The sequence below is a fragment of the Lemur catta genome, chromosome 12, assembly GCF_020740605.2.
Source record: "Lemur catta isolate mLemCat1 chromosome 12, mLemCat1.pri, whole genome shotgun sequence".
In the NCBI taxonomy this organism is placed as follows: Eukaryota; Metazoa; Chordata; class Mammalia; order Primates; family Lemuridae; genus Lemur; species Lemur catta.
The window spans coordinates 407,413-434,388 of record NC_059139.1 but is presented as its reverse complement, the minus strand read 5'-3'; the positions used below and the strand labels follow the sequence as shown (position 1 = coordinate 434,388).

Here is a 26,976-nt window from a genome sequence, read left to right as displayed (position 1 = left end):
GAGCAGCTGGGACTGCAGGCGCAGCCACCACACCGGGCTAGCTGGTGCCTTTTGAAAGGAGCAGTCTTTGCAGAGCTGCACGAGTGCAGTCCTTATTCCGTGTGTGCAGCACATGTGATAGCGTGTTCTGAATGTTACAACCTACGGGGAAGTTCTTACATGCCAACTAGCCTTACGTCTATCCAAGCACCACAGTATTCTCTCTCTGAGGAACCACAATGTCTAGGAAAGTGGCCGACAGTGGCCGCGTCAGCATGCCTGGGGCTGGGGAGCACCTGGCCGCTGCCACATGTCCCGTGAGCAGAGGTTTCCAGGGAGGTTCCAGCGCGGCCCTGCGGAGCCCACGCCAGCTCCAGCCTGTGCCATGCAGCCGGGGTCCCCAGTGTGGCGGAGAGCAACGCGGAGGGCGGGGGCAGGAACTTAGACTGTAACTCTCTGAGCAGAGGTGACCGTGGGCCCCTCCCCGGAAGGAACCCAGAAGTCCCAGGCAGAGAGACTGGCAGGGCTGGGTCCTGCACTTGACCTCACCCAAGGCAGGTGCTGTGCAGTGCAGGGACGGGGTCTGCGGCCACACCTGGAGTGGAAAGTGTCCGGCTAACCTCCTGCTCCTTCTGGAACTCTCTCTGGTGTCCTTGGTGTGCCTCTGAACACGGCTCTAGCTAAACCGTCTCCTGCACGTCATGTAAGACAAAGTTCACGTCGTCTCAGTTCAGAGGTGTAGAGCAAGGACCAGGAAGCCAAGTTGTCTGTGGAGGCCATCTTTCCGTCTCTACAGTGTATTCAAATGAGGATTCCGGCCACCATTCCAGGAAGAATCATTAGAGACGGGACAGGTAGCATTAAAAAAAAAAATTTAAAGGTGATACATTCTGAGTGTAGGAAATTTGGTTACAAAGGCATACATGCATCAGAAAATGAAGGTCACCACAGTCCATCCAAAGGTAACATGGAGCTGACTGTGCGGGTCAGGCCAGAGGGCGTCCCCTGGTCCGTGCAAGGCAGCCCAGGGCATAACAGCAGGGTATAAAAACCACCACTGAGCCTGCAATCCCAGCACTCCGGAAGGCCGAGGTGGGCGGATTGTTTGAGCTCAGGAGTTCGAGACCAGCCTGAGCAAGAGCAAGACCCTGTCTCTACTAAAAATAGAAAGAAATTATATGGACAGCTAAAAATACATATAGAAAAAATTAGCCAGGCATGGTGGCGCATGCCTGTAGTCCCAGCTACTCGGGAGGCTGAGGCAGGAGGATCGCTTAAGCCCAGGAGTTTGAGGTTGCTGTGAGCTAGGCTGACGCCACGGCACTCACTCTAGCCCGGGCAACAGAGTGAGACTCTGTCTCAAAAAAAAAAAAAAAAAGCAAAAGCCCACCACTGAGTAGGAAGCCACAGCAGGAACACACTCTGGGATCCCACTGCAGCTGGCCTCCCTGTGCTGGGGTGGACAGACCCTCCTCCTCAGGGACGAGGGCATCTTCCCTTAAAGTCACCTCCACTTGGGAGTCTCAGGAGTGGTAGGAGCCCACTGGGCGAGGGAGTCACCACTCTGCCTTCAGCGTGGACTTTTTCCCTCTGTTGTCTAGCCATTGTTCAGCCCCTGGTTCCATGTTGAAGCCGTTTGCTAAATGCACGTTTGCTATGTCAACATTCAGGTTCAGCTGGTAGGACTGGGTCACCTGTGCACTTAGACGCACCCAGGATGCTGTGCCCCTCAGCTGCCTTGTTCTTGGGACGAGTCACCCATGGGGCAAGGATGGGGCGGAGGATCTCCCAGAACTGAAGAGAAGGGACAGTCACCCAAGCCCAGGGTCCGGAGTGGTCACCTGTGGCCTCCTGTGACCCCCAAGGTCCACCCAGTGGTGGTTCCATCCCTGCTGAGCCCACGGGGGCCTTTCCAAGGTGACCTTGGTGCTGTGCTGTCATGGGCGTGAGAGCCGCCAAAGGCTTCCACTTCCACTGCCATTCTCTCCTCTACCGGATGCCTAAAGTCATGATGGCAGCAGAGTCACCGAGGGCCAGCCACCTGAGGGGGCACTCATCTCCGACAGGGACCAGCCACCCTCGGGACCAGCCTCCTGCAGACCAGCCATCTGGGGACCAGCCTCTCACAGGGACCAGCCACCTGCTTCCCACTCTCGCCAGAGCTGGTACAGAGTCCCGCCTTTACCAGTTCCCGTGCCGACCACGGCGGAGCTTTGCTCTCTGGGCATTTATGGATTTTGTCCTTAAGACACAGGGTCTAATTTCAGAATCTTCCCCCTTCCTTCCTGTCCTAACCAAGTGCCCAGCTTTACTAATCAGACCTTCAGCGTCCTTCTAGAAAAGCCGAGCAACCTGTGCCGCTCTTGGCGTCCCTGCATCCTGGAGCTCGGCCCTCCGCATCTCCCTCAGCTGAAGTGCCACCTGCATCCCTGAGAGTGGCCCTGGCTCTTCCTGTCTCAGCCATAGACAGGCATGCGTGTGACATGCCTCGAGTGTCCTAGAACCAGTGGGTGTAACTGGGGAAAACACCAGACCCAGGAGATGCACCCAGAGATGTCCTTGCGTAGCTGCCACCTGTAGCCAGACCCCTTGGATGCCACCAAGGGAGAGCTGGGGCCCTGGGAAGCAGGGATAGTGGCCTCTGCCCCGAGGCCACTCCACAGCGTCCTGCTCTTGACACCAGACTGTCAGATGTGCCCCATCCACGCCTTCCTGGGGTGACAGGCACCACACTGGGTGTGGGTTGCTGCCGACAGGCTGTGCTTTGCGGAGGCCGAGCTCAGTGTCCGGCATCGACGCTGCCGGTCTCGCGTCCCCGTCCCCCCCTCGGCTGCAGCCCGTGAGCACTCGGCCCGGCGCTGTGTCCCAGGTCCCTTCCTTGGCAACAAAACCCCTGCATCAGCACTTTTGTTATTTTATGACCATGACCCTCCTGAAAAATTGTGTGGGGTAGACGATGATGGAACGTAGAAGGTGCAAATGTGGTAATTTGTGCTCTGAAATGTCATTATTAGTACTAATTGCAGGTTTATGGTTTTCTCTTGCATGTGGCTTTTGCCTGTATGGCTGAAAGAGTGTTACAATAAAGTACAATGTGGAAATGGGATGGAAGGGAGATAAACACAAATTATATTTTTGCAGTTTCTACAGAAAAAAGTTTTCAATATGTAGACCAACTTGTTGAATTTTTAAAACTGATGCACTATAAATGTAACTCCACTGGTTTCTCAGTGCCTTTCCAAAGAGCTCTCACATATATTTCTTACGCTGTCGTTTGTATGAAATTTGCAATACTGATGTAAAATACATGAGATGCTAATATGTGTTTAGTATAAATGGAAACATCTACTTGATTTTCCAAATGAAGTCACTTTATTTGCTTTAAATGTATATCTTAATTTGCATTCTAAGGTAGGCCTCCACCACTAAACAGTAGTAATGAAAGTTTAAAAGGCAGTAATAAAAGTTTTAAAAACTCTGTAGAGCCAAAAGTTTCATGGAGGAGGAAACCACCTGGCCGCGTCCTTGCTGTGGCCCCTCATGGAGTGCTGGGGACCTGCCTGGGTGCTCTCAGGACACCCAGACCCAACCTGACCCGGAAGGGGCGAGGAAGGCAGAGCTGGGTGCACGGGTGAAGGGGATGGCGCAGGGGTCATCGCCTGGGCAGAGTCCCCTCCTGCGGCCCAGGGAGCCCGAATCTGCCCCTGTGGCAGTGAGGGCAGCCCTGTCCAGAACTCCTCCGCAACCTGCAGGACACTGTCCCCAACCCTGTCCCGGTGACGTCCTGGTTGCTGCCCTGAGACTCCCGTGTCCTCCCAGGGGAGACCAGGCCAGCCCGGACTGCTGGGCTAACCAAGCTGCTCCTGCCCCTGTGGCCCCGCCTTGGCCCATGGCCCTCCCCGCCCCACCCCCGCCTCATTTCCACTCCGTCACGTGACTCTTCCACCCTGGTCTGGCCCTGCTGAGGCAGGTGTGGGCCTGACGCTCACGTGGAGCTGGGACTCACAGCTTCATCTCACCAAGCCTCGCTTCATCTTCCTCCATTGCCGCAGGAGGCGTCTCTGTGGGTTCACCTGTGCTGCCTCTCTTCCTTCGGAGGCTGCAATTCTGTTGGCTGCTTTAGTGGCTGTCCCTAATGTGCCCATTAGCAAAGTCGGAGCTGGAGCTAATCAGGACTTCTGTCCTCCCAGAACAAGGCCAGGATTTCGGACGCTTTGGTGCTTTCCCCTCCCTGCCTCTCCCGTGAGAGATGAGCGGGAGGGACGAAGCCCAGGCGAAGTGCAGACCTGAGCTGTGTGTTCTCCGGGTGCCTCCCCAGCCCGAGGGCCCTCACGGAGCCAGGCCAGCCCCAGGTCATCCTCAGTCCTCCAGAATTTTCCTGTTTGTTTTTCCAGATCCACCTTTCACTGAGGCTGCACCCCTTGGAGCATCCAGGCGTGTGCAGGAGTCTCAGCCTGTGCCCCCCTGCTGGGAGCCTGAGCTCCATCCTCTGTCCTGCCTGGGTGTGAAACCCAACCCCCAAGACGAGACGCAGGACTCACCGCCTGCCCCACCCTCGTCCCCTACCTGCTCTCACCGCCTGCCCCGGCCCCGTCCCCTACCTGCTCTCACCTACCTGCTCTCACCGCCTGCCCCGGCCCCGTCCCCTACCTGCTCTCACTACCTCCCCCACCCTCGTCCCCTACCTGCTCTCACTACCTCCCCCACCCTCGTCCCCTACCTGCTCTCACCGCCTGCCCCAGCCCCGTCCCCTACCTGCTCTCACCTACCTGCTCTCACCGCCTGCCCCGGCCCTGTCCCCTACCTGCTCTCACCGCCTGCCCCGGCCCCGTCCCCTACCTGCTCTCACCTACCTGCTCTCACCGCCTGCCCCGCCCCGTCCCCTACCTGCTCTCACCGCCTGCCCCGGCCCCGTCCCCTACCTGCTCTCACCGCCTGCCCCACCCCGTCCCCTACCTGCTCTCACCGCCTGCCCCGCCCCGTCCCCTACCTGCTCTCACCGCCTGCCCCGCCCCGTCCCCTACCTGCTCTCACCGCCTGCCCCGCCCCGTCCCCTACCTGCTCTCACCGCCTGCCCCGGCCCCGTCCCCTACCTGCTCTCACCGCCTGCCCCACCCTCGTCCCCCACCTGCTCTCACCGCCTGCCCCACCCTCGTCCCCCACCTGCTCTCACCACCTGCCCCGGCCCTGTCCCCTACCTGCTCTCATGGCCTCCCCCACCCCGTCCCCTACCTGCTCTCACCGCCTGCCCCGGCCCTGTCCCCTACCTGCTCTCATGGCCTCCCCCACCCCGTCCCCTACCTGCTCTCACCGCCTGCCCCGCCCCGTCCCCTACCTGCTCTCGCACAGCGAGGGCCTCTGCTGTGGGTCCGCTCTCCCCTCTGCTTCTGCCCCTGCTCACTTCCTTGCTTGCTCTGAACCCACCTGTGCTGTACATTCATCCAGCATTCATTCCCAGGTGTTTCATAGGAGGCTTCTCAGTTATTTGAAAACACAGGAGTCAGGAAAGATTTTTAACCAATGTTTTGTTTTCTTCAGTGGCAAAGAAAAACAACCAAATTCCTCCAATACAGCACCCTACCTAACGCGCCTGGCCGACTGAGGAAGTTACCGGGCATCCTGACGTCCAAACTCAGCACCTGACATTGCCAGTCTAGGTCTCTTTCACAATGTTAAACGTTGCTTCATTTTGAAGTCATAGTTCTAAAAGCTTTGGTAATTTTGGCAAATTTTTCTTCATTAGTTTCAAAATGTCCTTACAGTGTTAATTTCAAACGTAATTTTTAACTTTTTATTTTTTCTTTACGTTTTTTTCATTGCTCAACATTTTGCTGACTTTCAGATAGTAGAAGGTAAAGCTAAAGTGATGAAGTCGGGGTCAGCCAGCGGATCCCCAGCTGCGGGTCTGCGGGTCTGCGGGTCGGCGGGGACAGCGGGGACAGCGGGGACAGCGGGGACAGCGAGGACAGCGGGGACAGCGGGGACAGCGAGGACAGCGGGGACAGCGGGGACAGCGGGGACAGCGCAGTCCCGCACCCGCCGCCTCCCCGCGCGCCGCGTCGCCGTCCCCGTGGGAGCAGCCCTGGGGCAGGCCCCGCCCGGGGTCGCAGGGACCGCCCACCACGCCCGGTCTGCCCAGGCCACGCCCTTCCGGTCTGGTCTCCGGAAGAGGAAGTGCCCGCGCAACGCTCACTTCCGGCCGGGCCCCCGGACGCGGAGCGGCGCAGACGGTGAGGCGGCGGCGGGCCCCGGGCGGTGGTCGCCGTCCCCGCTCTCTCTCGCTTCCTCCGGTGGCCGGGGTCGAGGGCGGCGCCGGGGCGGGGCAGGGCCTGCAGGGCGTGGGGGCCGCCAGGCCGTTGGAACCCGGTGTCGTGGGTCCCCCCGTGCCCGAGTGCCCTCCCCCCCGTGCCCGAGTGCCCTCGTGCCCCCCGTCCCCCCGTGCCCGAGTCCCCTCGTGCCCGTGTCACCCCGTGTCTCCCCGTGCCCGAGTGCCCTCGTGCCCCCCGTCCCCCCGTGCCCGAGTCCCCTCGTGCCCGTGTCACCCCCCGTCCCCCCGTGCCCGAGTCCCCTCGTGCCCGTATCCCCCCGTGTCCCCCCGTGCCCGAGTCCCCCTCGTGCCCGAGTCCCCTCCCTCCCGTGCCCGAGTGCCCTCGTGCCCCCCGTCCCCCCGTGCCCGAGTCCCCCTCGTGCCCCCCCGTCCCCCCGTGCCCGAGTCCCCCTCGTGCCCATATCACCCCGTGTCCGAGTCCCCTCGTGCCCCCCCCGTCCCCCCGTGCCCGTGTCACCCCGTGTCTCCCCGTGCCCGAGTCCCCCTCGTGCCCCCCGTCCCCCCGTGCCCGAGTCCCCTCGTGCCCCCCCGTCTCCCCGTGCCCGAGTCCCCTCGTGCCCCCCCGTCTCCCCGTGCCCGAGTCCCCTCGTGCCCCCCCGGTCTCCCCGTGCCCGAGTCCCCTCGTGCCCCCCCCGTCCCCCCGTGCCCGAGTCCCCTCGTGCCCCCCCGTCTCCCCGTGCCCGAGTCCCCTCTTTTCCGTGCCCGTGTCCCCCCGTGCCCGTGTCCCCTCCCTCTTCACCCCTCCCCTGCCGGTCGCCCCTCCGTGGAGAGGCTCCCACCGCTGTGCCGGCGCCGGGCGAGCAGTCAGAAAAGCCCCCCAAGGGGTCAGACCTGGGTCTGTTTATGGCCTCAGAGTTCCCCTTCTGCTCCTGCGGCCGGAAACGTGACGGTTGTCAGGCTGTGCTGGAAACGTCTCTTCCCCGTGTTCGCCATAGCTTCGGACTGTTCCCGTCCCCCTCGCTGGAGTGGAGTCCCCAGTTCTGACTCCAAGGAGAGCTGTCGGCCTTCGCAGCTTCCGTTAGCGTCTGTTCCCTTTCCTCCCAGAAAGAGGGTCTGAGAGCCCGACACTGGCCCCCAGCCTTGGGGTGGGTCAGATGGCCTTGCTGGGTGCACTGGCAGGGTGGGTGGGTGTCCCCTTCTTGGTTATGATCCTTCCTTTTAATGAAAACACAGGTTTGAGTGTCAGTGGGAATGCTGAGGATTGCATGTCAAAGCAAAACAAGAAATGAGAGCGTGCGAGTACACATGCGGTGGGATCTCAACTTGAAAAAAAAATACAAAGGAAAAAACTGGGGGAACAGCCCTGTCAGAAGTGGTTGCCCCTGGATGGTGGGATTTAAGGGTGGTTGCCTCTGGCATCTGCGTGTTTTTCCGTCCCGTCCGGATATTCTACATTGGTATACGTCATTTTGTAATCACAGAAAGAAGGAGAAAGGCAGCGGTTGCAGTCCCATTTGTAAGAGAGGTCTTGCATAGACAGGAGTTCTGTTGCAGAAACCCACCAGGGCTTTTCAGTGTTTTCCTGAAAGCATGTGGGAATGGAGAAAAATGAAAACTTCTGGGAGAAGAGGGCATCTTTTCGTATCCATGAAAACGGAAACTGCACAAAGTCGAAGGAAATGCACGTTGTTCCAATGCCCTCGTTTGCCAGGTGCTCGGCAGATACCGCTTCGCCCACGCCTGGGTGACGGTGGCGCTAGGATTGAAGGCACGTTGCCCGAGCGTGAGAAAGGGAGGGCATACACTTTGTTTTCTAGGGCTGTTAAAAAGTAGGAGATGGAATTTTGTACACCCAAGACAGTAGTGGTTCTTGCTGGGAATCATAGGACTGGTGGCAGGAGAGGTGAGATGCGTGCTGTGCTGTGTCCTGTCCTCACTGAGGACGCTGGTGTGGCTGCCCACAGCATGGCCAGGGGCTGAGGGGAAGGCTCCAGAAGTGAGAAATTGGCCCTGCCTAGGGGAGGGAAGTGGCTCAGAGGTTGACCTCTGAGGTGGAGAGCGGTCTGGGGTGTCCTCCATACGTTCATGCCTCAGGCCTGTGAAGTGTCCCTGCTTCTCCCCTTACAGGTACAGCCTCCCCATGTTTGAGTTCTGAAGGTGTGTGTATCCCGTCAAGGAGTTCCTAATTAATGATCTTCTCAAACACCCAGATAGCTCCATTATGATCAGCTGACTGTTGGGGGGTGTTTGTACCTAACATTTCTACCTCCCTGAAACCCTCTCCCTCCCGTGCACACAGAATCTCTCTAGCATGACCGGCACGCAGACTCTGCCTGCGTTTTGACCATGAAGGAAACAGACTGCGAGGCTGTTGCAACGGCCGTCCAGAGGGTTGCTGGGATGCTTCAGCGCCCGGACCAGCTGGACAAAGTGGAGCAGTATCGCAGGAGGGAGGCCCGGAAGAAGGCCTCCGTGGAGGCCAGATTGAAGGTAGGAGACCGGAGAGGTCACCTCTTCACTCCCAGGCAGGACAGAGCCGTTTATCTTGCGTTTTGGGTTCCTGCCTGGCATTGTCATGGTGATTTTGCTAAGTTGGATTTCGTGGTGATTCAGAGGAAGCAGAGCTGAATTTTGCTTGGCAGGCCTTTCCACTGTATTGGCAGTCAGTAGATTTGCAAAGATGACCGTGGTGATACTGAAAACACCAAGGGAATGATCTTTTTAAGCATCCTGGAGGTGTCCATTTAACTTATTTTATTTTATTTTTAGAGACAGAGTCTTGTTCTGTCACCCAGGCTGGAATACAGTGGCATCATAATAGCTCACTGCAGCCTCAAACTCCTGGGCTTGATGTGATCCTCCTGCCTCAGCTTTCCAAGTAGCTGACACTGCGGGCATACACCACGTCTCTACAAAAAAAAAAACATTTTTGTAGAGATGAGGTCTGACGATGTTGCCCAGGCTGATCTTGAACTCCTGGCCTCAAGCAATCCTCCCACCTCAGCCTCCCAGAGTGCTGGGATTACAGGCATGAGCCACCGCGCCAGCCCCATTTAACTTTTTAAACAATACTAGAAGAATAGCAAGTACTCTTACTTTACTTAAAGCTGTTGAACAGAGCACCACTAGAGAGCATTTTGCATAGCTCAGTTTAACACTTGCTGTCCCGGGCTGACCATGTGCTGGGTATTACGTCTCCTGGGGCAGGAAGGAGGGAAAGCTAGACATGTTTATTACGCGTGTGTGAGTGAGACATGCAAGAAAATCACTCTTTCTTGGGGTATTTTGTGATGTGGATTGGCTTTCAACTTACTGACGTAAAGTGGTGAGGTTTTACTAAAATACACTCGGTACAATTCTAAAATGTCAAAGGCACGACTTGCTGAAGCTGACATGCAGCAGAACGGTTCTGGGGATTAAGAGAATGCCTTTGGGGACAGTTCCTGGTCGCCGGCCTGGTTGGTGGCGAGTTCACCTCTCCACTTGAAAGCAGTAGCAGCAGGCAGGTGACAGCAAGCTTGATGGGACGGGATGGGGGTCATTCCGCTGTGCTGACGGCACATCGAAAGGTGCGTTTGTACTACTTTGAGACAGCAGGTTCATGCTAATTAAAAAACAGTTTGGACCTGCTACATTTTTAGTTGAATTTTTGGTTTTATTTTTCCAAAAACTTGTGAGATTAGCTAACAGTGGTCGGTAGTGAGTTAGAACCTTGAGTGGTCGGTTACGGTGGTAGTTAACTGTCTCTAAACGCACTTGGACCCTGGAGGAAGGTGTTCCTGGCATCCGTCACGCTGCCTGGTCTTTTCCTCGCTGTCCCGTCCACCTGTGCCATCCTTCATGCCTCTCGCCTCCGACTGTGCAGCTCGCCGGGCGGCACTGGCCGTCCCAGAGTGAGTCTGTCTCAGAGGCCCCAGCCCTGTGCAGCGGGGCAGCTGCCCCTGAGCTGGGTCTGGCTCTGCCTAGGCAGCTGCGGCCCGACCCCTCAAGCTGAGGAAAAAGTCCTGACGGTTTTCTCTACCTAGATGAGGCCCCCTTGGAAACGGAGGGAGGCCCAAGGAGGACGAGGGTGGCGTCCTAAAGACACCATTTCAGGGTGGCCGCGGGCCCAAGGCACGCGTGCGGTGACGTCCACCCCCTCTGGGTGCGAGACGAGATGAGGGGTGTTGCGAAGTGTCCTCGGCAAAGCGCCAGAATGGGTCGTGGTCCTGTTCCCAGGCAGCAATGCGGGAAAAGGAAAAGCTCTCTCGTGAATCAGTCAAGTCCTTGTTAGTTTCGTTAATTTTATTTTCTTTTTCTGAGTGTTTACTCTTTCCTGCGGCTCTGTGGCTCGTGTCTGACTTGGCCTCCCGGGGAAGGTGTGTCCTTCAGGAAGCAGGATGGCGGTGGCCCTGCTCACCTGTGTGTGTCCCCTCAGGCCGCAATCCAGTCGCAGCTGGACGGCGTGCGCACGGGCCTCAGCCAGCTCCACAGTGCGCTGAAGGACGTCGGGGACATCCAGCGGTCGCTGGCCGACGTCAGCAAGGACTGGAGGCGGAGCATCAACACCATCGAGAGCCTGAGGGACGTGAAGGACGCCGTGGTGCAGCACAGCCAGCTGGCCGCCGCCGTGGAGAACCTCAAGAACATCTTCTCAGGTAGCCGCGGGCGGCGGCGGCCGGGAACCCTGCGCCCACGGCCTCACGGCTCGCGTGCTCGTGGCCCACGCTGGTTTTCCTCGATCCACGAGAGCCTGTGGGCAGGGGAGAAGCAGTGGCCACGGTGCGGCCTCTCTCGGCCTGGGCCGGGGGTCTGAGTTCTGCCTGCTCAGTGTCTGTCAGTGTCATGTTCTCTTACGTTTTTTATTTCTTTTATAGTGAAACATTTTAATTCCCTTGTTGTTTCTTTTATGTATATTCTATAGCTATTTTCTTTGTGATTACCGTAGAGATTATATTTAACGTCCTAATGTGCTATCAGTTCATTTTGAATGTATATCAGTTTAATTTCAGTAACATACAAAACTCTGTCCCCCTGTGGCTCCATTCTTACCCCCTTTGGTGGTTGATTTCACGAAATTGCATCTTTATGCATTATGTGTTAAACGTAGACTAATAATTTTTTTTTTTTTTTTTTTTTTTGAGACAGAGTCTCACTTTGTTGCCCAGGCTAGAGTGAGTGCCGTGGCATCAGCCTAGCTCACAGCAACCTCAAACTCCTGGGCTTGAGCGATCCTCCTGCCTCAGCCTCCCAAGTAGCTGGGACTACAGGCATGTGCCACCATGCCCGGCTAATTTTTTTTTCTATATATATTTTAGTTGGCCAGATAATTTCTTTCTATTTTTAGTAGAGACGGGGTCTCGCTCAGGCTGGTCTCGAACTCCTGACCTCGAGCGATCCACCCGCCTCGGCCTCCCAGAGGGCTAGGATTACAGGCGTGAGCCACCGCGCCCGGCCAAATTTTTTAATGCATTAGTTTCTTAAATTATGTAGAGGACAAAATACAGAGTTAGAATCCAAAGTTATAGTGTTACTGGCTTTTAGATTATTTTTAAAAATGTGTTAGTCTCTTAAATCATGTAGAAAACAAAAAATGAGTTAAAAACTAAAGTTACAGTGTTACCAGGTTTTATAGCTGCCCGTGTATTTATTTACTTTTATCGAGAGCTGTATTCTTCACGTGGCTGGGTTGTTGTCTGGCATCCGGCCACGGCGGCTGGCAGGGCTCCCGGGAGCACGTCTAGCGACAGGGAGCCCTCACCTTTCGACTAGGAATGTCTTCATGCTGCTCCTGTTTGAGTGACAGTTTTGCTAGATACAAGATTCTTGGGCAGTTTTTTTTTCTTTTGGCACTTCAACTGTGTCAGCTCACTGCCCCGTCCTCCCCCCGGCACAACCTGCTCTGCCGTCCCCCGGAACCCTGCACGTGGCCTTTGATGTGTTTTCTGACGGTGCCCTCTTGTCCCTCTGTCCTAGTGCCTGAGATCGTGAGGGAGACGCAGGACCTGACTGAGCAGGGGGCGCTCCTGCAAGCCCACCGGAAGCTCATGGACCTGGAGTGCTCCCGGGATGGGCTGATGTATGAGCAGTACCGCATGGACAGCGGGAACACGCGTGACATGACCCTCATCCACAGCTACTTTGGCAGCACGCAGGGGCTCTCCGACGAGCTGGCCAAGCAGCTGTGGATGGTGCTGCAGAGGTCACTGGTCACCGTCCGCCGTGACCCCACCTTGCTGGTCTCCGTCGTCAGGATCATCGAAAGGGAAGAGAAAATCGACAGGCGTATACTTGACAGAAAAAAGCAAACCGGTTTTGTTCCTCCCGGGAGGCCCAAACACTGGAAAGAGAAGATGTTTGCAATCTTGGAGAGAACCGTGACCACGAGAATTGAGGGCACACAGGCCGACACCAGGGAGTCCGACAAGATGTGGCTGGTCCGCCACCTGGAAATCATACGGAAGTACGTCCTGGATGACCTCATCATTGCCAAAAACCTGATGGTTCAGTGTTTTCCGCCGCACTATGAGATCTTTAAAAACCTCCTGAACATGTACCACCAAGCCCTGAGCACGCGGATGCAGGACCTTGCGTCAGAGGACCTGGAAGCCAACGAGATCGTGAGCCTCCTGACGTGGGTGCTGAACACCTACACCAGGTACAGCCGGCTCTGCGTCTTCCTTCTCTCTTACGCACACACCTGTGTGTGAGAACGTGCCACAGGCCGCTGCCAAGTGTCCGGTGTGTTGTCTGGCTCTGGGCAGGTGCCCTGCACGCGCGCACTGAGTCAGGGCCCGGCCCGCGGGCGTGGGCGCCGTGGTGTCTGGGCGCCGTCACGGTGAGCAGCTCAGCGCTGCGCTGGTTTTCCCTTCTCCCCCTGCGTGGCTGGCTCGTGTCTCCCCACGGACACCAGGGGGCGAGTGTGTTGTTACCCGCATTTTACTGGTCAGGACAGGTGGTCTCAGGAGGTGCTGTGAGCTGCACAGTCACCCCGCTGGGGAAGAGACCACCACCACCATCTTCCCAGCTTCCAGCAACACCAAGTTTTGTTTCTTTTCACCAGTAAACTGCAGCGGTTAATCTTTCAAAAATAAGGTTACAGCATAGAGAGTCCTAGAAAAATCAATTACCCTGTTCGCATTTTAGCGTGAGACTTCGTCACTTCACGTGAGGGACTCGAACCACTTCATGCATGAATTGACTTGAGCTGGCATTTAAAAAATGAGCCAGTGGTGGAGATATTCTGAAATTCTTTAAGGTTAGGTAGCTGAGACGGTAATTTATTTTAATTTTGCATGGATTCATGAATAGAAAACAATATTAAGTAATGGGATTTTTTTCTTTTTCCTCCATCTTGTCGCTGCTCTGGAGAAATTAAGTAAACCTCGTTTTTTCAGCAGTGAGGTTGGGTGGTTTGCTGCAGTTGCTTACGGTCGGGAGTTCGTGCGCTTCCGTGCAGGAGGATGTGAAGAGAAAGGAAGTGTCACCCAGAGGGGACGATCTTGCGGCCTCACTGTGCGCGTCCTGGACACCGTGCCCCGACAGCGGTGGCCGGGGGTTGCCGTGCTCGTCCCTCTGGGCATGTGTGGTGCCTGACGCGTTGGCGGTCCCAGGAGGTGGGAGGTCTCACGATCACCTTCACCCACCTTCCTCACGGGAGAGGACTCCGGGGCCCGTGGGAGCTGTCGCGGGCTGTGGCCGGCGTGTGGGGGCCGGGTTCAGGTCCAGCCCTGGGCTGCCTAGGCTCCAGCTGCCAGACGGGCCATGCGTTTGCGCCGCGGGCGCTGTCTCTGCTGCGGCTCTGAGCATCTTCCCGGCAGCCGGGACGTGCTCTGTGCCGGAACCTCAGGCGGGGTGTGCCGCCCTCCCCGGAAACGCCTGCCCGAGTCGGCTTGCTGGGCAGAAGAGCCTGGTTGCGTAGCTAGTCCTGCACAGCTGCAGAAGTTCACGGATCACTTCACTCAGGAAGACCGTGCATTTCTTACGGGTGGCGGACGAGCTGTTGGTGATGCCATCCGGTGGCCTTCTGCGTACTGACACGTCTTCAGGGAAAGTAGCGGAAGCCGTGGCGTTTCTGGGTGATCAGACTTTGGTGTTTAAGAACCCAGCCACAAGCGTTAACTGCTTCTTAGGAAAGCTTTCTCTGACCTGCGGGGTGGGCTCCCTGCCGTCTGCGAGGTCGGCCCAGCGCGGCTTTGCTGGTTCCTGCGACGTTTCCATCCGGAATGTCACGCATTCCGTGTCTGGGTCGTCGTCTCCCAGAGATGAGTGGCGCGACTGCGGTGGCTCACGTTTCCACGTCACAGTGCAGTCGGCCCTCAGGATTGGAGGGATTTGGGTCCAGGACCTGCCTGGGGTACCACAGTTCTCCGAGGCTCAAGTCCCTTATACCAGACGGCACGGTGTTTGCACATAACCCACACGCATCTCCCGTGTGCTCTGAATTCCCTCTAGGTCACGCGTGATGCCTGCTGCGGTGTCAGCGGTGTGGACGTAGTGACCCTGTGTTGTTTTTGATTGTGTTCCATTTTATTGCATTTTTATTGATTTTTCCCCAAACGTTTTACATCTGTGCTTGGCCGAGTCTCGGATGCGGAGGGCAGGCTGCGCTTACACGTGACCTTGTTAGTTAAGTGTGTTCGGGCAGCACTTCCTGGGGTTCCCTCCTGCACTGGAGCCCCCGTGTCCTGTGGAGCCAGCACCGCGGGACGGGGCCAGGCTGGAGGGGACTCCGGCTGTACCGCCGGGGAGGGGCCGCCCTTTCCGAGTGGTGGCAAGGCTGCATGTTGAGCCTTCTGGGACGGTGGGTGTTCGCATGTCGGAAGAGATAGCAGCACGTAGACTCACTTGAGCACTTTCTTCCTGGGTCTGCTGGGGTCTGTCATTCTCACCCCCGGTTTCCCCGCAGCGTGGAGATGATGGGGAACGTGGAGCTGGCCCCAGAAGTGGACGTCGGCACCCTGGAGCCTCTGCTCTCCCCGCACGTGGTCTCGGAGCTGCTGGACACGTACATGTCCACGCTCACCGTGAGTAGCGCCTGCCTGCAGACCCAGAAACCTCTGTGCTGGCAGCTGCCAGCTGGGCCACGAGCAGGGGCAGGAGGAGGCAGGGTGAGGGACGCGTGTGCGCCAGGGAGCAGCGGGAGCCGCCCTCGGGTCCCGGTCACGTGCGGTGGTGCCTGCCGGGCTCTGAGTCCAGTGGGGGTAGCAGGCAGGATTGAGGGCAGGCTGGTCACTTCAGGTGATGGCGCAGTGAGGGGCCCTGTGCGGCCAGACGGCAGAGACAGGGCTGTGACCGCTGTGCCTAGAAAGGGAAGCGTCTTGTCTTGGGGCTGAGCTGGTAGAGCTGCCACTCCCAGGCAGGCAGGGCCGGCGGCCAGAGCTTGTTTCCCTGCTTGTCCGTGTGCTTCTGACCGGCCGGTCGCAGCCGCCAGCGGGACCTGCGTCCGGGAGGTCTGCTCCGTTCTCCCTCTGCCTGGAGTGAGGCTTTGGGTGAAAGTCCATGGAGGCCGGTTGGGTGCTGCCCTCCACGAAGGCGGCTCAGGAGGTCCCCGCTCCGGTGTCTTCTCTGTTGGGGGGCCCGGGTGCTGGTGCCGTTAGGAGTCTGGGCTGTGCGGCCGCTCACCGCGGCAGAGAGGGCGGTGGGCGTGACTCAGAAGCGCCTGTTCTGTTCTTCCCTGTGCAATGCGGAACCTCCTCCAGTCCAACATCATCGCCTGGCTGCGGAAAGCACTAGAAACAGATAAGAAAGACTGGGCCAAGGAGACGGAGCCTGAGGCCGACCAGGACGGGTACTACCAGACGACGCTCCCTGCCATCGTCTTCCAGGTACCTGCGCGGGGCTTCTGGGCCGTGTCCTGGGAGGCTAGTGGGGCTGTGGGTTTTGCAAAGGGACACAGTGCCCGTGGTCTCTGTTTGTAGAGCTGCGTTTGAGACCAGCCCCGCCTGGTCCGTCCAAGTCCTGTGCTCCCCTCTGCTCTGTGCCCCCCGCCCCGCCCAGCTGGAGAAACCCAGGGTCGTATTTATCGGGTAGTTCTGCCACGGTCACCTTAGTCTTCCTAGTCCTTTCGGGTTTGCACTAGAGCCTAACCGTGTTATTAACGTGTGACTTTCAAATTCGAGTTTGCTTGCTCATGTTTGTTAATTTCTTACTGTTGTCAATGGCCAAGATTTTGGCATCAGAAATGCCACATGACTGGGTCTAGTCTGGTGGGTTCGGGGAAAGACCTCTAGCGTTTTAAAGCTGCTTTCCTGCACTGGTGGTAGTTCCGGGTGCCGGACCCCCGGGCGTCCTCACAGCCTGCTGAGCTCCGACGCCGGGCCCTGGGGCGCGTCATGTCTTCTACCCTTGAGGGTGGGAGCTGAGTGCCGTTAGCATGTTCACTGGGGGCTCCACCTGCCGGGAAGGTGTGTAGACTGTGGCCAGGCTGGCGGGTGACGGTTCTCCCTGGATGACACCTCTCCTTCATTCTGGAGACTGACGCTGGAGACAGCTCCACCCCGGTCCCGCCCGAGGGCCTGGCACTGTCCCCTGGCTCTTTAGGAACCTGCGTCACAAAGTGCGTGGCAGTGGCTGGGGGGGAGCTGCCTGCCCTCAGGAGCAGCCGGGCGGGAGCCGTGCCCCTCCTGTCTTGTCAGCCCCCCCAACCCCATCCTGCGGCCTGAGGGCAGACACGGCCCCTGGGTAGAAACCCATCTGCGGGTAATTAAGAAATGATTCACTTGTTAACCTGGTGAGAAAGTTGTTTGTTTTTAGCTAATTTTGTTATTTTTTCAAGTAGTTTCATTTTTTTCTCTGAACGTAGACTCCCTGACTACCAATTAGCAGATGGGGGTTTGTATAACAAGACCCCTTCGCTCTGAGTATGTTCTTGTGAGATTATATCAGAATTCATAAGCTCTCCAATTTTTAGATGTTCGAACAGAATCTTCAAGTTGCTGCTCAGATAAGTGAAGATTTGAAAACAAAGGTACTAGTTTTGTGTCTTCAGCAAATGAATTCTTTCCTAAATAGGTATGTATTTTTGCCAGTCTGCTAATTTATAAATTTCATGTCTTTAAAAATTAAGAGCAAAAATTAGTTGATCCTCATATTCCTATTAATGGACAAAAATTAAGTCTGGAGATTCCCCATACGTCACCTCCTTTTGTTGCTTAGCAACGCAGACAGGTGGACCAGGGCTCTGCTGTGATGGCCCTTTCTGGGGGTCACAGCGTCCGCTTGGGCCCCCGGCCCTGCTGTGCCGCGTGGCCCCGCACCGTGGGCTCCGTCGTGCCGGCACCTCCCGGCAGACTCTGTGCTCCGGGCGGGGCGCTGGCAGTCGGGGGGCCCTGGCAGGGGGCTTCGAGGTGGGCACGGCCCAGCGCACTGCCCTCCCTCGGGGCTGCGTATGAAGATGTCAGACCTATGCAGAAGTAGAAATGCTGGCCTCAGAGACCGCGCACCCCTCGCCTGGGTCCAAAGCTCCCCCTTCCAGAGCCCCGAGCCTCCCCTGGTCTCCCCGCCGCCTGTCCCTCTGCTGGAGGTCTCCGCGGCAAACCCCAGAGGCCGACTCTGCTGCCCTGTGTTCGCCGTGGCAGCTGCAGTGCCGCCAGGCCATCAGGTCCTCACGGGGTTTCCCCGGGGTCTGCCCGTGAGTGGTCGCTGGGGCGGCTGGTCTCTCGTGCAGCAGAGCCGCCCCTGCCAGCCTGGCCGTGGGGAGACAAGCAGGTCTCTGTGTCCAGCATCCTCACAGCGACCCTCAGCCTGGTCCCTAAACTGCCGTCTGCCCAGCAGCCCGACGTCAGCTCTGAGGCTTGCTCAGCCCTCTCTTCATGTAGTCCATGCTGGGGCTGGCAGTAGGCATGGCTTCTGCCTGTCCTGTCCTGGTGGCTCAGGGACCAGCGGCTGAGCCCTTTGTTCAGAGCCCCTGCCAGCCGCCCGCCCGTCCACAGGGTTTGGGCCTGAGTCCCTCATCCCTGCAGTCCCCAACTCCCGGTCCACGCCCTGGTACTGGTCCACGGCCTGTTAGGAACCGGGCCATGTGTTACCGCCTGCTGCACCCACCCCACCCCCACCCCCGTGGAAAGTTGTCTTTGTGGAGCTGAGGAGTGGGCAGCATAGCAGGAGGTGAGTGGCAGGGGAGCGAAGCTTCCTCTGCATTTACAGCCGCTCCCATCGCTCGCTCCCCGCCTGAGCTCCGCCCCCCAGCCCCACCCGTTCGTGGAGAATTGTCTTCCATGAAACCTGGTCCTGGTGCCAGAAAGGTTGGGGACCGGTGCTCTGTCCCATCCCCCTGAGGGGTCTCGGCCCACGTTAGTCATTTGTTTTGAGGTCAGTGTCATTGGTGGGGTAGGATCCACTCCAGAGGGAGCTTCCCTGGCCTCCAGCATCTGCCGCCCCAGCCAGCTTGGGACAGAAAGGGGAAATAATAATGAACGCCCTTGTGCACTTTCTGGATGCAAACTTTGTTCGCTCCTTTCTTAACATCTCTTAAGAATATTTACGGCCCATTCATGGTACTATTCTGCTCCCATGCATGTTTGAGAATCTCTATAATACGTTTAAAAATAAAGTATGTAGATATCTTAATTGTTTGTTTTCTTGACATTTCAACTGTCTTCTTGATAATTTTTAATTGGGTTTCTTCTGGGAAAATTTCTGAAAAGGACATTTTGATGATAGTCTTAACCCTATTGTACGAGTTTCTTGGTAAGTTGTGTATCAGATAAAATAAGATAATCATTTTCCAATACTTAAATATTTCACAATATTTTTACAATTAAATGGAATACTGAACCATATTGCGAAGGCTGATCTGGAATTACTTTTTAATAATCCATGTGAATGATCCGTTATGCTGTTCTTCTGTTAGTGTGGATCATCTGAAAGTTTGTTTTTAAAAGCTCATCTGGTCACGTGCAGTTTCTGCCTGGGGCGTAGCGTCCGCGTGGCGCTGGAGCAGCCCTGGCTGCCCGTGCGCCGCCGTGACCCGCGCGTGTCCCGCAGGTACAAGGAGGAGGCGCAGCTGTACAGGGAGGAGCACCTGCGGGACCGGCAGCGCCCGCACTGCTACGTGCAGTACATGGTCGCCATCGTCAACAACTGCCAGACCTTCAAGTGAGGCCACGGAGCCTGCGGCTCGGGGCGGGGAGGGCGTGCGGTTCTCAGGCCCCAGACTGAACCTGGAATGTTCCCTTGCAGAGAATCCATAGTCAGTCTGAAAAGGAAGTATCTGAAGAATGAAGTGGAGGAGGGCGTGTCCCTGAGCCAGCCGCACATGGACGGGGTCCTGGACGCCATCGCCAAGGAGGGCTGCGGCGGCCTGCTCGAGGAGGTCTTCCTGGACCTGGAGGTGGGCCGGCTCTCGCCTGCTTTTCTGGGCCGTGCAGCACAGCTGCATGCTGCCCTCGGGGACACACGGAAACTGTCCCGTGCAGACACTGTGTTGGGAGCTGAGCCGGGCACTGCATTTGTGGTAAAGCAGGGCAGAGGACCTCTGTTTCCGTGCCGTGTGCTTTGTGTCACACAGGGTCCCTCTCTTGCACAGCTCAGCAGAGACCCGAGGAATCGCTAACGGCCTCAGACTGCCTGGTGGATTCCAGAGTAGAAAGTGTGTAGAAGCCTGTCACAGGCCAGACTGAGAGCCCATGGCCCACACCCCCGTCACGTCACACACACCAGTTTCACCTTTGCATAAAGATGCAGAACACACGAGAACTATTCACAGCACGCTTTCAGCGCCCTATCGAAGGCACAGCCTGCCTTGAAGAAGTAGGGTGATTTCAGAAGTACACCAGTGGTTTGGCATTATGCAGACGTATTGGCAGAAATCAGGGCGTGTGTAAGAAATAAACCACGAGCGTGTTGTGGTCTCGCTGGAGATGGGGGTGGGGGTGGACGCAGCCGCCAGCTGTGGGCGGTGCTGAGCCGGGTGACAGTGGAGGCGCCGTGAGGGCCTCCCTGGGGGAAGAGACACTAACTCAACTGGGTTAGAGAAAAGAGGGAAATGCTTGCATTTGAGATTATTTCACAGTTCAAAAAAAGACAGTATAATAGAAAAATACACAAAGGACATGAATGACCACTTCATGGAAAAAGAAATACCAATGTCCAAAACACAAAACAAAATACCCAGCCTTACTGATCATTAAAGAAATGCAGATGACTGAATACTGGCCGGGCGCGGTGGCTCACGCCTGTGATCCCAGCACTCTGGGAGGCCGAGGCAGGATGATCGCTTCAGGTCAGGAGTTCAAGACCAGCCTGAGCAAGAGTGAGATGCTGTCTCTACAAAAAATAGAAAAATTAGGGGGGTGTGGTGAGTGGCACCTGTAGTCCCAGCTACTCGGGAGGCTGAGGCAGGAGGATCACTTGAGCCCAGGAGTTGGAGGCTGCAGTGAGCTGTGATGACGCCACGGCACTCCAGCCTGGGCGATGAGTGAGACCCTGTCTCAAAAAAAAAAAAGACTGAATATTATTACATTTATGGCTTAGCAGGATGGCAACAATTAAAAACACACCACTCAGTGTTGTTGAGGCATGAGAAAAAAGGTGTGTTTTTGTATTCTGTGTAAAACTGAATCAGTGCAGTTTCTGAAGGGCAGTTTGGAAATAGTTATCAGGGTTTTAATTTGCATACTTTTTGACTTATGGAATTCGATTTTGAGGAATTTTACCTGCAGAAATACACAAATTCACTGTTGCGTTACTTATAATTGCAAAATGTGAAAAAATTTGAGTGTCCGCCAATAGAGAATTGGGTGAATGCGGAGTCTCTCTGTGGTACGTACATGCAGACGCCGAAGATAAAAGGCGCACACGCGTGGACGTGTTGTATCTGTGCTGCGGGTCTGTGCAGCTGTGTGTGGCGTGAACCTTGTGCTTACGGCACGTGGCTGCCGGCCGCGTAACAGCAGAGGTGTTGCCCGAGGCGTCTTGCGTGTAATCAGGAAGGGGGGGCGTGGCGTGTGGCTGGAGGTGGTGGCTTCCATGATCCGACTGTGCTTTTCAGCAACATCTGAACGAGCTGATGACGAAGAAGTGGCTGTTGGGGTCAAACGCTGTGGACATCATCTGTGTCACCGTGGAAGACTATTTCAACGATTTTGCCAAAATTAAGAAGCCATATAAGAAGGTAAGAACATGGGGCGCCGTCCACGGTTCCCCTTCCGGCCGGGGCCCTCGTGTCTCGGTGGAACCCGGCGTGCGGGGAGCTCCGTGGCGGAGGCTTCGCGGGAGGCACAGCTGTGGGAGGCGGCTCCCAGACCGCGTAGATGTCATTGCACTGTCCTCCATCCCGCTTTCCTGCTTCACCCCCCAAGCAGCCGTGACGAGCGTCTGTTTTCTCTGCCGTGTGGGATCCCAGGGCCACTGTCACTGGGTCCCGAGCGGTGCTGGCGGAGGGTGTGCGGGCACAGTGTCCCTTCTCGCCAGCGTCGGCATCTGCCGTCGGGAGGTCGTGCTGGGGCTGCAGCTGGCAGCCCCCGGCTAAGGAACTGGGACACCTTTCCTGCGGTTGGTCACGTGGGAGCCCTCTCTCCTGAGGCGCCGTGAGGGTCTCCCGCTCGTTTCTGTACGAGGCTGTCTTTATTTCCCCATTTGTAGGATTTTTTGTGTGTTCTGGAAACGGGTTCCTAGGTGGTTACGCGTTACATGCTCTTCCCATCTGTGTGTTTCTGTCACGGCCCGAGTCATGTCCCCAAGTTCACATGTCGCAGTCTGACCCCCAGGACCTCAGAATGGGCAGTATTTGGAGCTGGGTCTTCCCTGAGGTGGCTGAGTTCGCACGAGGGCGGGAGGGTGGCCCCGGCCGGTGTGACTGGTGTCCTCCTGAGAGGAGGTGAGGACACAGACACGCAGGGAGGGATGGCCCTTAGGACACAGGGAGGAGACACGGGGACAGGCCCAGGAGGGGCCTCAGGAGCCAGCCCTGCCGACGCCTGGCCCGGCCCCCGGCCCCGTGAGGCTCCATCTCTGCTGCCAAAGCTGCCGGGCTTGTGGGGGCTGCGGCCGTCTGACCAGCTGCGGCGGTTCTAACTCTCTGCACCGTTTCTTTTGAGGAACAGTATCCTTAATTTTAATTGCAAATTTGTGATTTTTTTATGGTTAAGTTTTTGTTCTTTTCTTAAATGTGGTTTTGTAACTTAACCTTCAACAAAGTTCTTTTAGTCATTAAGTTTACATTTCAAGAATTTTAATTCCTAAAAATTATAGGTGTTTATTTTTTCAAACCTACTTGGTCACTTTTGAATCTTTTGCTGCATATTTTTGCACCTTTTATTTCTTTAAATGTCCTGAGGTTGCTGTGTCGGTTGGTGTCAGGCCCCGGGTCAGAAGTCCTGGGCTGGGCCGGGTGTCCCAGGCCGGGCCTGTGGGGTTTGACCGTGCTGGTGGCTGCTCGCTTGCCCTTCTGTGGCCTCTGGCTGTGGCCTGCGTGGGCCGTGGAATCTCTGAAACCCTCGGGGCCTGGGGAGAGGGCACTTCCCTCCCGCAGAGCATTGGCGCTTTCGGGTCGGGAGACTCCTGGGCGCAGCCGCCGCTTGCCCTGGGCCAGGTGCGTCTGCCCCGTCTTGCTGGCTGTGGCAGCCGAGCCCTCAGGCCCGGAGGTGTGTGCGCGGTCCCAGTGTGTGCCCAGCGAGACTTCACAGTCGCTCAAGCGCCTCCTGTGCGTGCAGGCCCCGGGAAACGCCCAGCAGGGTGGACGCGGCTCCCAGGGGCTGCCGCAGCCGGCCAGTGTCGGCTGTCGTTCCGTTGTGGGGCCCGCTCCCCAAGCCGTGTGCCCACCTTGGCGTCCTGCCCTCCTCTCACCCCGCATGCCCCGGGGCCTCCCTCCCGGCCACATCCCCCTCCTGCAGGGCACCCGCTGTCTGGGTCTGGGCCCCTTTCCTCTGAGGCATCCGTCACTGTTGCCAGGGGCCGCGGCCGTTAGCCAAGCCGCGCTGCGCAGCAGGTACCGATGCCGTCCGTGCACGGAGCGCGACGCGTGTGCCGCCCGCAGGCCAATCCCGCTGAGCCCCGTCTGGCTGGCAAGGCCGGGGCTGGTCTGCCCTCGGCGAGACGCTCGCACATGGGAGGAGCCGACGTGGAGCTCCCAGAGGGGGCGGCCGTGAGCCCGGCCGGGGTCTCGGGGACATGCATGTTGCCAGCGTGGCGGTGCCCGCGGCTGACCTGTCTGCCCCGCAGAGGATGACGGCCGAGGCGCACCGGCGCGTGGTGGTGGAGTACCTGCGGGCCGTCATGCAGAAGCGCATTTCCTTCCGGAGCCCTGAGGAGCGCAAGGAGGGCGCCGAGAAGATGGTCCGGGAGGCAGAGCAGCTCCGCTTCCTGTTCCGGAAACTGGCCTCGGTGAGCATCTCGTGAGTCCTGGAATCCCCCGTCGCAACCCCTCCGGTGCAGCTGCCAAAGCACAGAGAACACGGTTCTGCGGCTGCTCTGTCGGTCTCCGCTCCAGCACTGTCCAGGCCCATCCGTGAGTCTGGTCACCTGAGGAGCCGCGTCACGCGCGGACGCCCTGTTGTCAGCCGGGGAGCTGGCAGCCAGAGTCCGCCCAGCTTGGGGCTGGGACGGGTGACCGGGGCAGGCGCACTTGCTGCGGTGGCTCCAGACTTGGTGGCCCGTGGCCGCGTGGCGCAGTGGCCCCTTCCCCGGTCTGCTCTGTTCTGCGGTGCTGGGCACACCCGCTGGCACGGCCCCACGGCCGCCACGGGAATGGCCCGCCCCACTTCTGGGCACCCTTGAGGTGTTTGCGTGACAGAGGAAGGTGCCCGGCCAGGGAAGGGCTCCGAAGGTGTCGGGATCCAGGTGCGCCTCCCATGCCGGGCCCTGGGCCAGGGCTGCTCCTCACGCGCCTGCTGTTCCCAGGGCTCTGGCGAAGACGCGGGCAGCCACTGCGACACCATCGCGGCCGTGGCAGAAGTGATCAAGCTGACGGACCCTTCCCTGCTCTACCTGGAAGTCTCCACGCTGGTCAGCAAGTACCCGGACATCAGGTAAGGGACGCGCTTCCCGGCATGACCCCTGAGGCGCGGCAGCGGCGCCTCCCCCGTCCTTGGGGAGGCAGAGCGGTCCCGGTCTGGAGACCGTCTGTGCGCACAGCAGGCTGGGGCAGGAGCTCCGCGCGCTCGGGGCCTCGTGGACGGCCCAGCCCGAGCAGGGTGGCTTCTGTGGCCACGTGGCCGACGCTGTGATGGGGACGGAGGTCCCGGGTGCGTCCTGGCCTCGCAGTGGGGATGGTGGCTGGGGGGGTTGGGCAGGCGGGGTTGGGCCGTGGAGTGGCCCGAGCAGACGACTTTGGGAAGCTTCCCCTTGTGCTCGAGGTGGACTCGGAGAGTGGCCGGAGGCCGTGCTTGGCCAGGACACCCTCCTGAGCAAGCGCTCGCTGGGAGGGAGGCGGCCGCCCAACTCCGCCTGCCGCACGGCCCCCACCTGCCTTTGTGACCCTGTCTCAGGGCACCTGCCATCTCCACGAGGGGCTGCCTGTGGCCGAGCCCCGTCTGGACACTCCCCGTGGCCAGTTACTGCCATTGCTGTGGTTAAGGGGGGAGCAGGGTCCGGCTCTCCTGTCTCCCCTCTAGCGAGGCCGCCCTGTAGACGGGGTGAGGCAGGTGTAAAGAGCTTTGTGCAACTGTGGATGGAGAACCGACCACAGCAAGAGGGAAACTCAGGTGTGTTTCCCAGAAAAGGAAAGGTCCTTTTATCCGCGCTGCCCCCACCAGTCCTGTGGGCCTCAGTGTGGGCCGGGTGGGCCCAGGCGGCTCCCCTGTTGGCGCCCCGTAGCCGGGGTCAGATGTGAGAGCCGTGGGCACCCCTCGGCCTGGCGTGGGGTGTGGGTGGGAGCCGTGGGCACCTGTGGCCTGGCGTGGGGTCTGGGTGGGAGCCGTGGGCGCCCTGTGGCCAGGGTCAGATGTGGGTGGGAGCCGTGAGCGCCCCGTGGCCAGGGTCAGATGTGGGTGAGAGCTGTGGACACCCCGTGGCCAGGGTCAGATGTGGGTGGGAGCCGTGGACACCCCGTGGCCAGGGTCAGATGTGGGTGGGAGCCATGGACACCCCGTGGCCAGGGTCAGATGTGGGTGGGAGCCATGGACACCCGTGGCCAGGGTCAGATGTGGGTGAGAGCCGTGGACGCCCCGTGGCCAGGGTCAGATGTGGGTGGGAGCCGTGGACGCCCCGTGGCCAGGGTCAGATGTGGGTGGGAGCCGTGGACGCCCCGTGGCCAGGGTCAGATGTGGGTGGGAGCCGTGGGCGCCCCGTGGCCAGGGTCAGATGTGGGTGGGAGCCGTGGGCGCCCCGTGGCCAGGGTCAGATGTGGGTGGGAGCCGTGGGCGCCCCGTGGCCAGGGTCAGATGTGGGTGGGAGCCGTGGACGCCCCGTGGCCAGGGTCAGATGTGGGTGGGAGCCGTGGGCGCCTCGTGGCCAGGGTCAGATGTGGGTGGGAGCCGTGGACGCCCCATGGCCAGGGTCAGATGTGGGTGGGAGCCGTGGGCGCCCCGTGGCCAGGGTCAGATGTGGGTGGGAGTGGTGCAGGCTCACTCTCCCCTCCCCCAGAGAGGACCACATCGGGGCGCTGCTGGCCGTGCGCGGTGACGCCAGCCGGGACATGAAGCAGACCATCATCGAGACCCTGGAGCAGGGCGCCACCCAGGCAAGTCCCAGCTACGTGCCGCTCTTCAGGGACATAACCGTGCCCAGTCTGAACGTGGCCAAGCTGCTCAAGTAGGCATCTGCCCGCCCCGAGGGGGTCGCTCTCCCGGCGCCACCCGAGGGTCCCAGTTCCTCACGTCCGTCTCTTCTGGCACCAAAGTGTGGCGTCCGAGGTGCGTGTGAGTGACACCCTGGGGGCCGTGGTGCCGGAGGCTCCCTGGTGTTTGCGCGAGGGTCCTTTGTGTGCAGGACTGCGCCGTGAAGCCCTCGTGGCTGGCGCGGAGGAGCAGACGCTGTCCTGCCCACGCAGACCCCGTGACGGCTGCTGTCATTAAAGTGTCACCCTCCTCAGAGAGACGAGTGCGAGGTGGTTCCTCTTCCCCAGTTCGGGCTTTCCCACTAGTGACGACCCAGCAGGGCGCAGAGACTGCTTGTAGGTCGTCAGCTGTGGCACCACACTGTCCCTCAGCCTGGCGGGGCAGTCCGCGTCCTGTGTCGTCCTGGCTTTGCCCGTCCTGCCTGGCTGGCCCCCGGGCTCCCTCCTTGGCCCCGGACAGCCGGGAAACTCGCCAGGTGCGCACACCCGCCTGTCCCCCGGGCCTCAGGCCTCTGGCACTGGCGCTGCTGGCCGGGCCGTCTGCCTGGGGGAGCAGCCCGGCAGGAGTGTGAATCCTGGTGACGGTGTGTGTGAAAGTGAACGTCTGTTTGGAACACGTTTCAAGATCTGTAAGTTGTGCTCATTCTGGACACAGAATCCCTCACGTACTTCCCTGTGACTCAGCCGCCTCCCTGCAGCGTCCTCCTTCCCTGGTGGCATCATTTTGCGCGTTAATCCTTCACTTCACAGAAAGCTGCGTGTGAGAATCACGCCCAGAATGAGTAGCGCCCACGTGTCCCGCCAGGCCCGTGCTGACCTCCGCTCCACCCCAGCTCTCCATGTGCGCAGGCCCTCCCAGACCAGAGGGGAGCAGCGGAGGGGCTGGCGGGCCCACCTGCGCCCCCCCCTCCCCGGGCCTGGCGCAGTCGCCTGCCACGCACAGCCGTGGAGCCCAGGTGCACGTGTGCCTTGTCTGCTCTCAAGACGCCTTCAAGATTGCAAGGTTGACATTTGGCTTTTATTTCATCCTCAC

The 26,976-nt window shown here is 58.7% G+C and overlaps 1 protein-coding gene across 3 annotated transcripts; it reads left to right on the top strand.

Annotated features, from left to right (window-relative positions):
* Positions 1-6,158: 6,158 nt before the first annotated feature.
* Positions 6,159-26,199, top strand: EXOC3 (exocyst complex component 3). 3 transcript variants are annotated; one of them, XM_045565739.1, is made up of 14 exons: positions 6,176-6,209; positions 7,243-8,015; positions 8,547-8,737; positions 10,665-10,884; positions 12,203-12,884; positions 15,135-15,252; positions 15,928-16,053; positions 17,139-17,239; positions 19,214-19,324; positions 19,409-19,559; positions 21,219-21,341; positions 23,390-23,551; positions 24,068-24,195; positions 25,751-26,199. In XM_045565739.1, exons 3-14 carry the CDS (start codon positions 8,594-8,596, stop codon positions 25,920-25,922), a joined length of 2,238 nt encoding a protein of 745 aa, XP_045421695.1. In that variant the 5' UTR covers positions 6,176-6,209; positions 7,243-8,015; positions 8,547-8,593; the 3' UTR covers positions 25,923-26,199. The 3 variants fall into 3 exon arrangements, with proteins under 3 accessions (XP_045421693.1, XP_045421695.1, XP_045421694.1); XM_045565737.1 differs by lacking the exon at positions 7,243-8,015 and having other exon boundaries at positions 6,159-6,209; XM_045565738.1 differs by lacking the exon at positions 6,176-6,209 and having other exon boundaries at positions 7,063-8,015.
* Positions 26,200-26,976: the final 777 nt, after the last annotated feature.

Excerpts from the sequence above, each read along its gene's own strand:
- EXOC3 (XM_045565737.1), top strand. The coding sequence starts at position 8,594 with ATGAAGGAAACAGACTGCGAGGCTGTTGCAACGGCCGTCCAGAGGGTT. Across the intron at positions 12,885-15,134 it reads GTGCTGAACACCTACACCAG|CGTGGAGATGATGGGGAACG; the intron begins GTACAGCCGGCT and ends GTTTCCCCGCAG. Across the intron at positions 23,552-24,067 it reads TGTTCCGGAAACTGGCCTCG|GGCTCTGGCGAAGACGCGGG; the intron begins GTGAGCATCTCG and ends TGCTGTTCCCAG.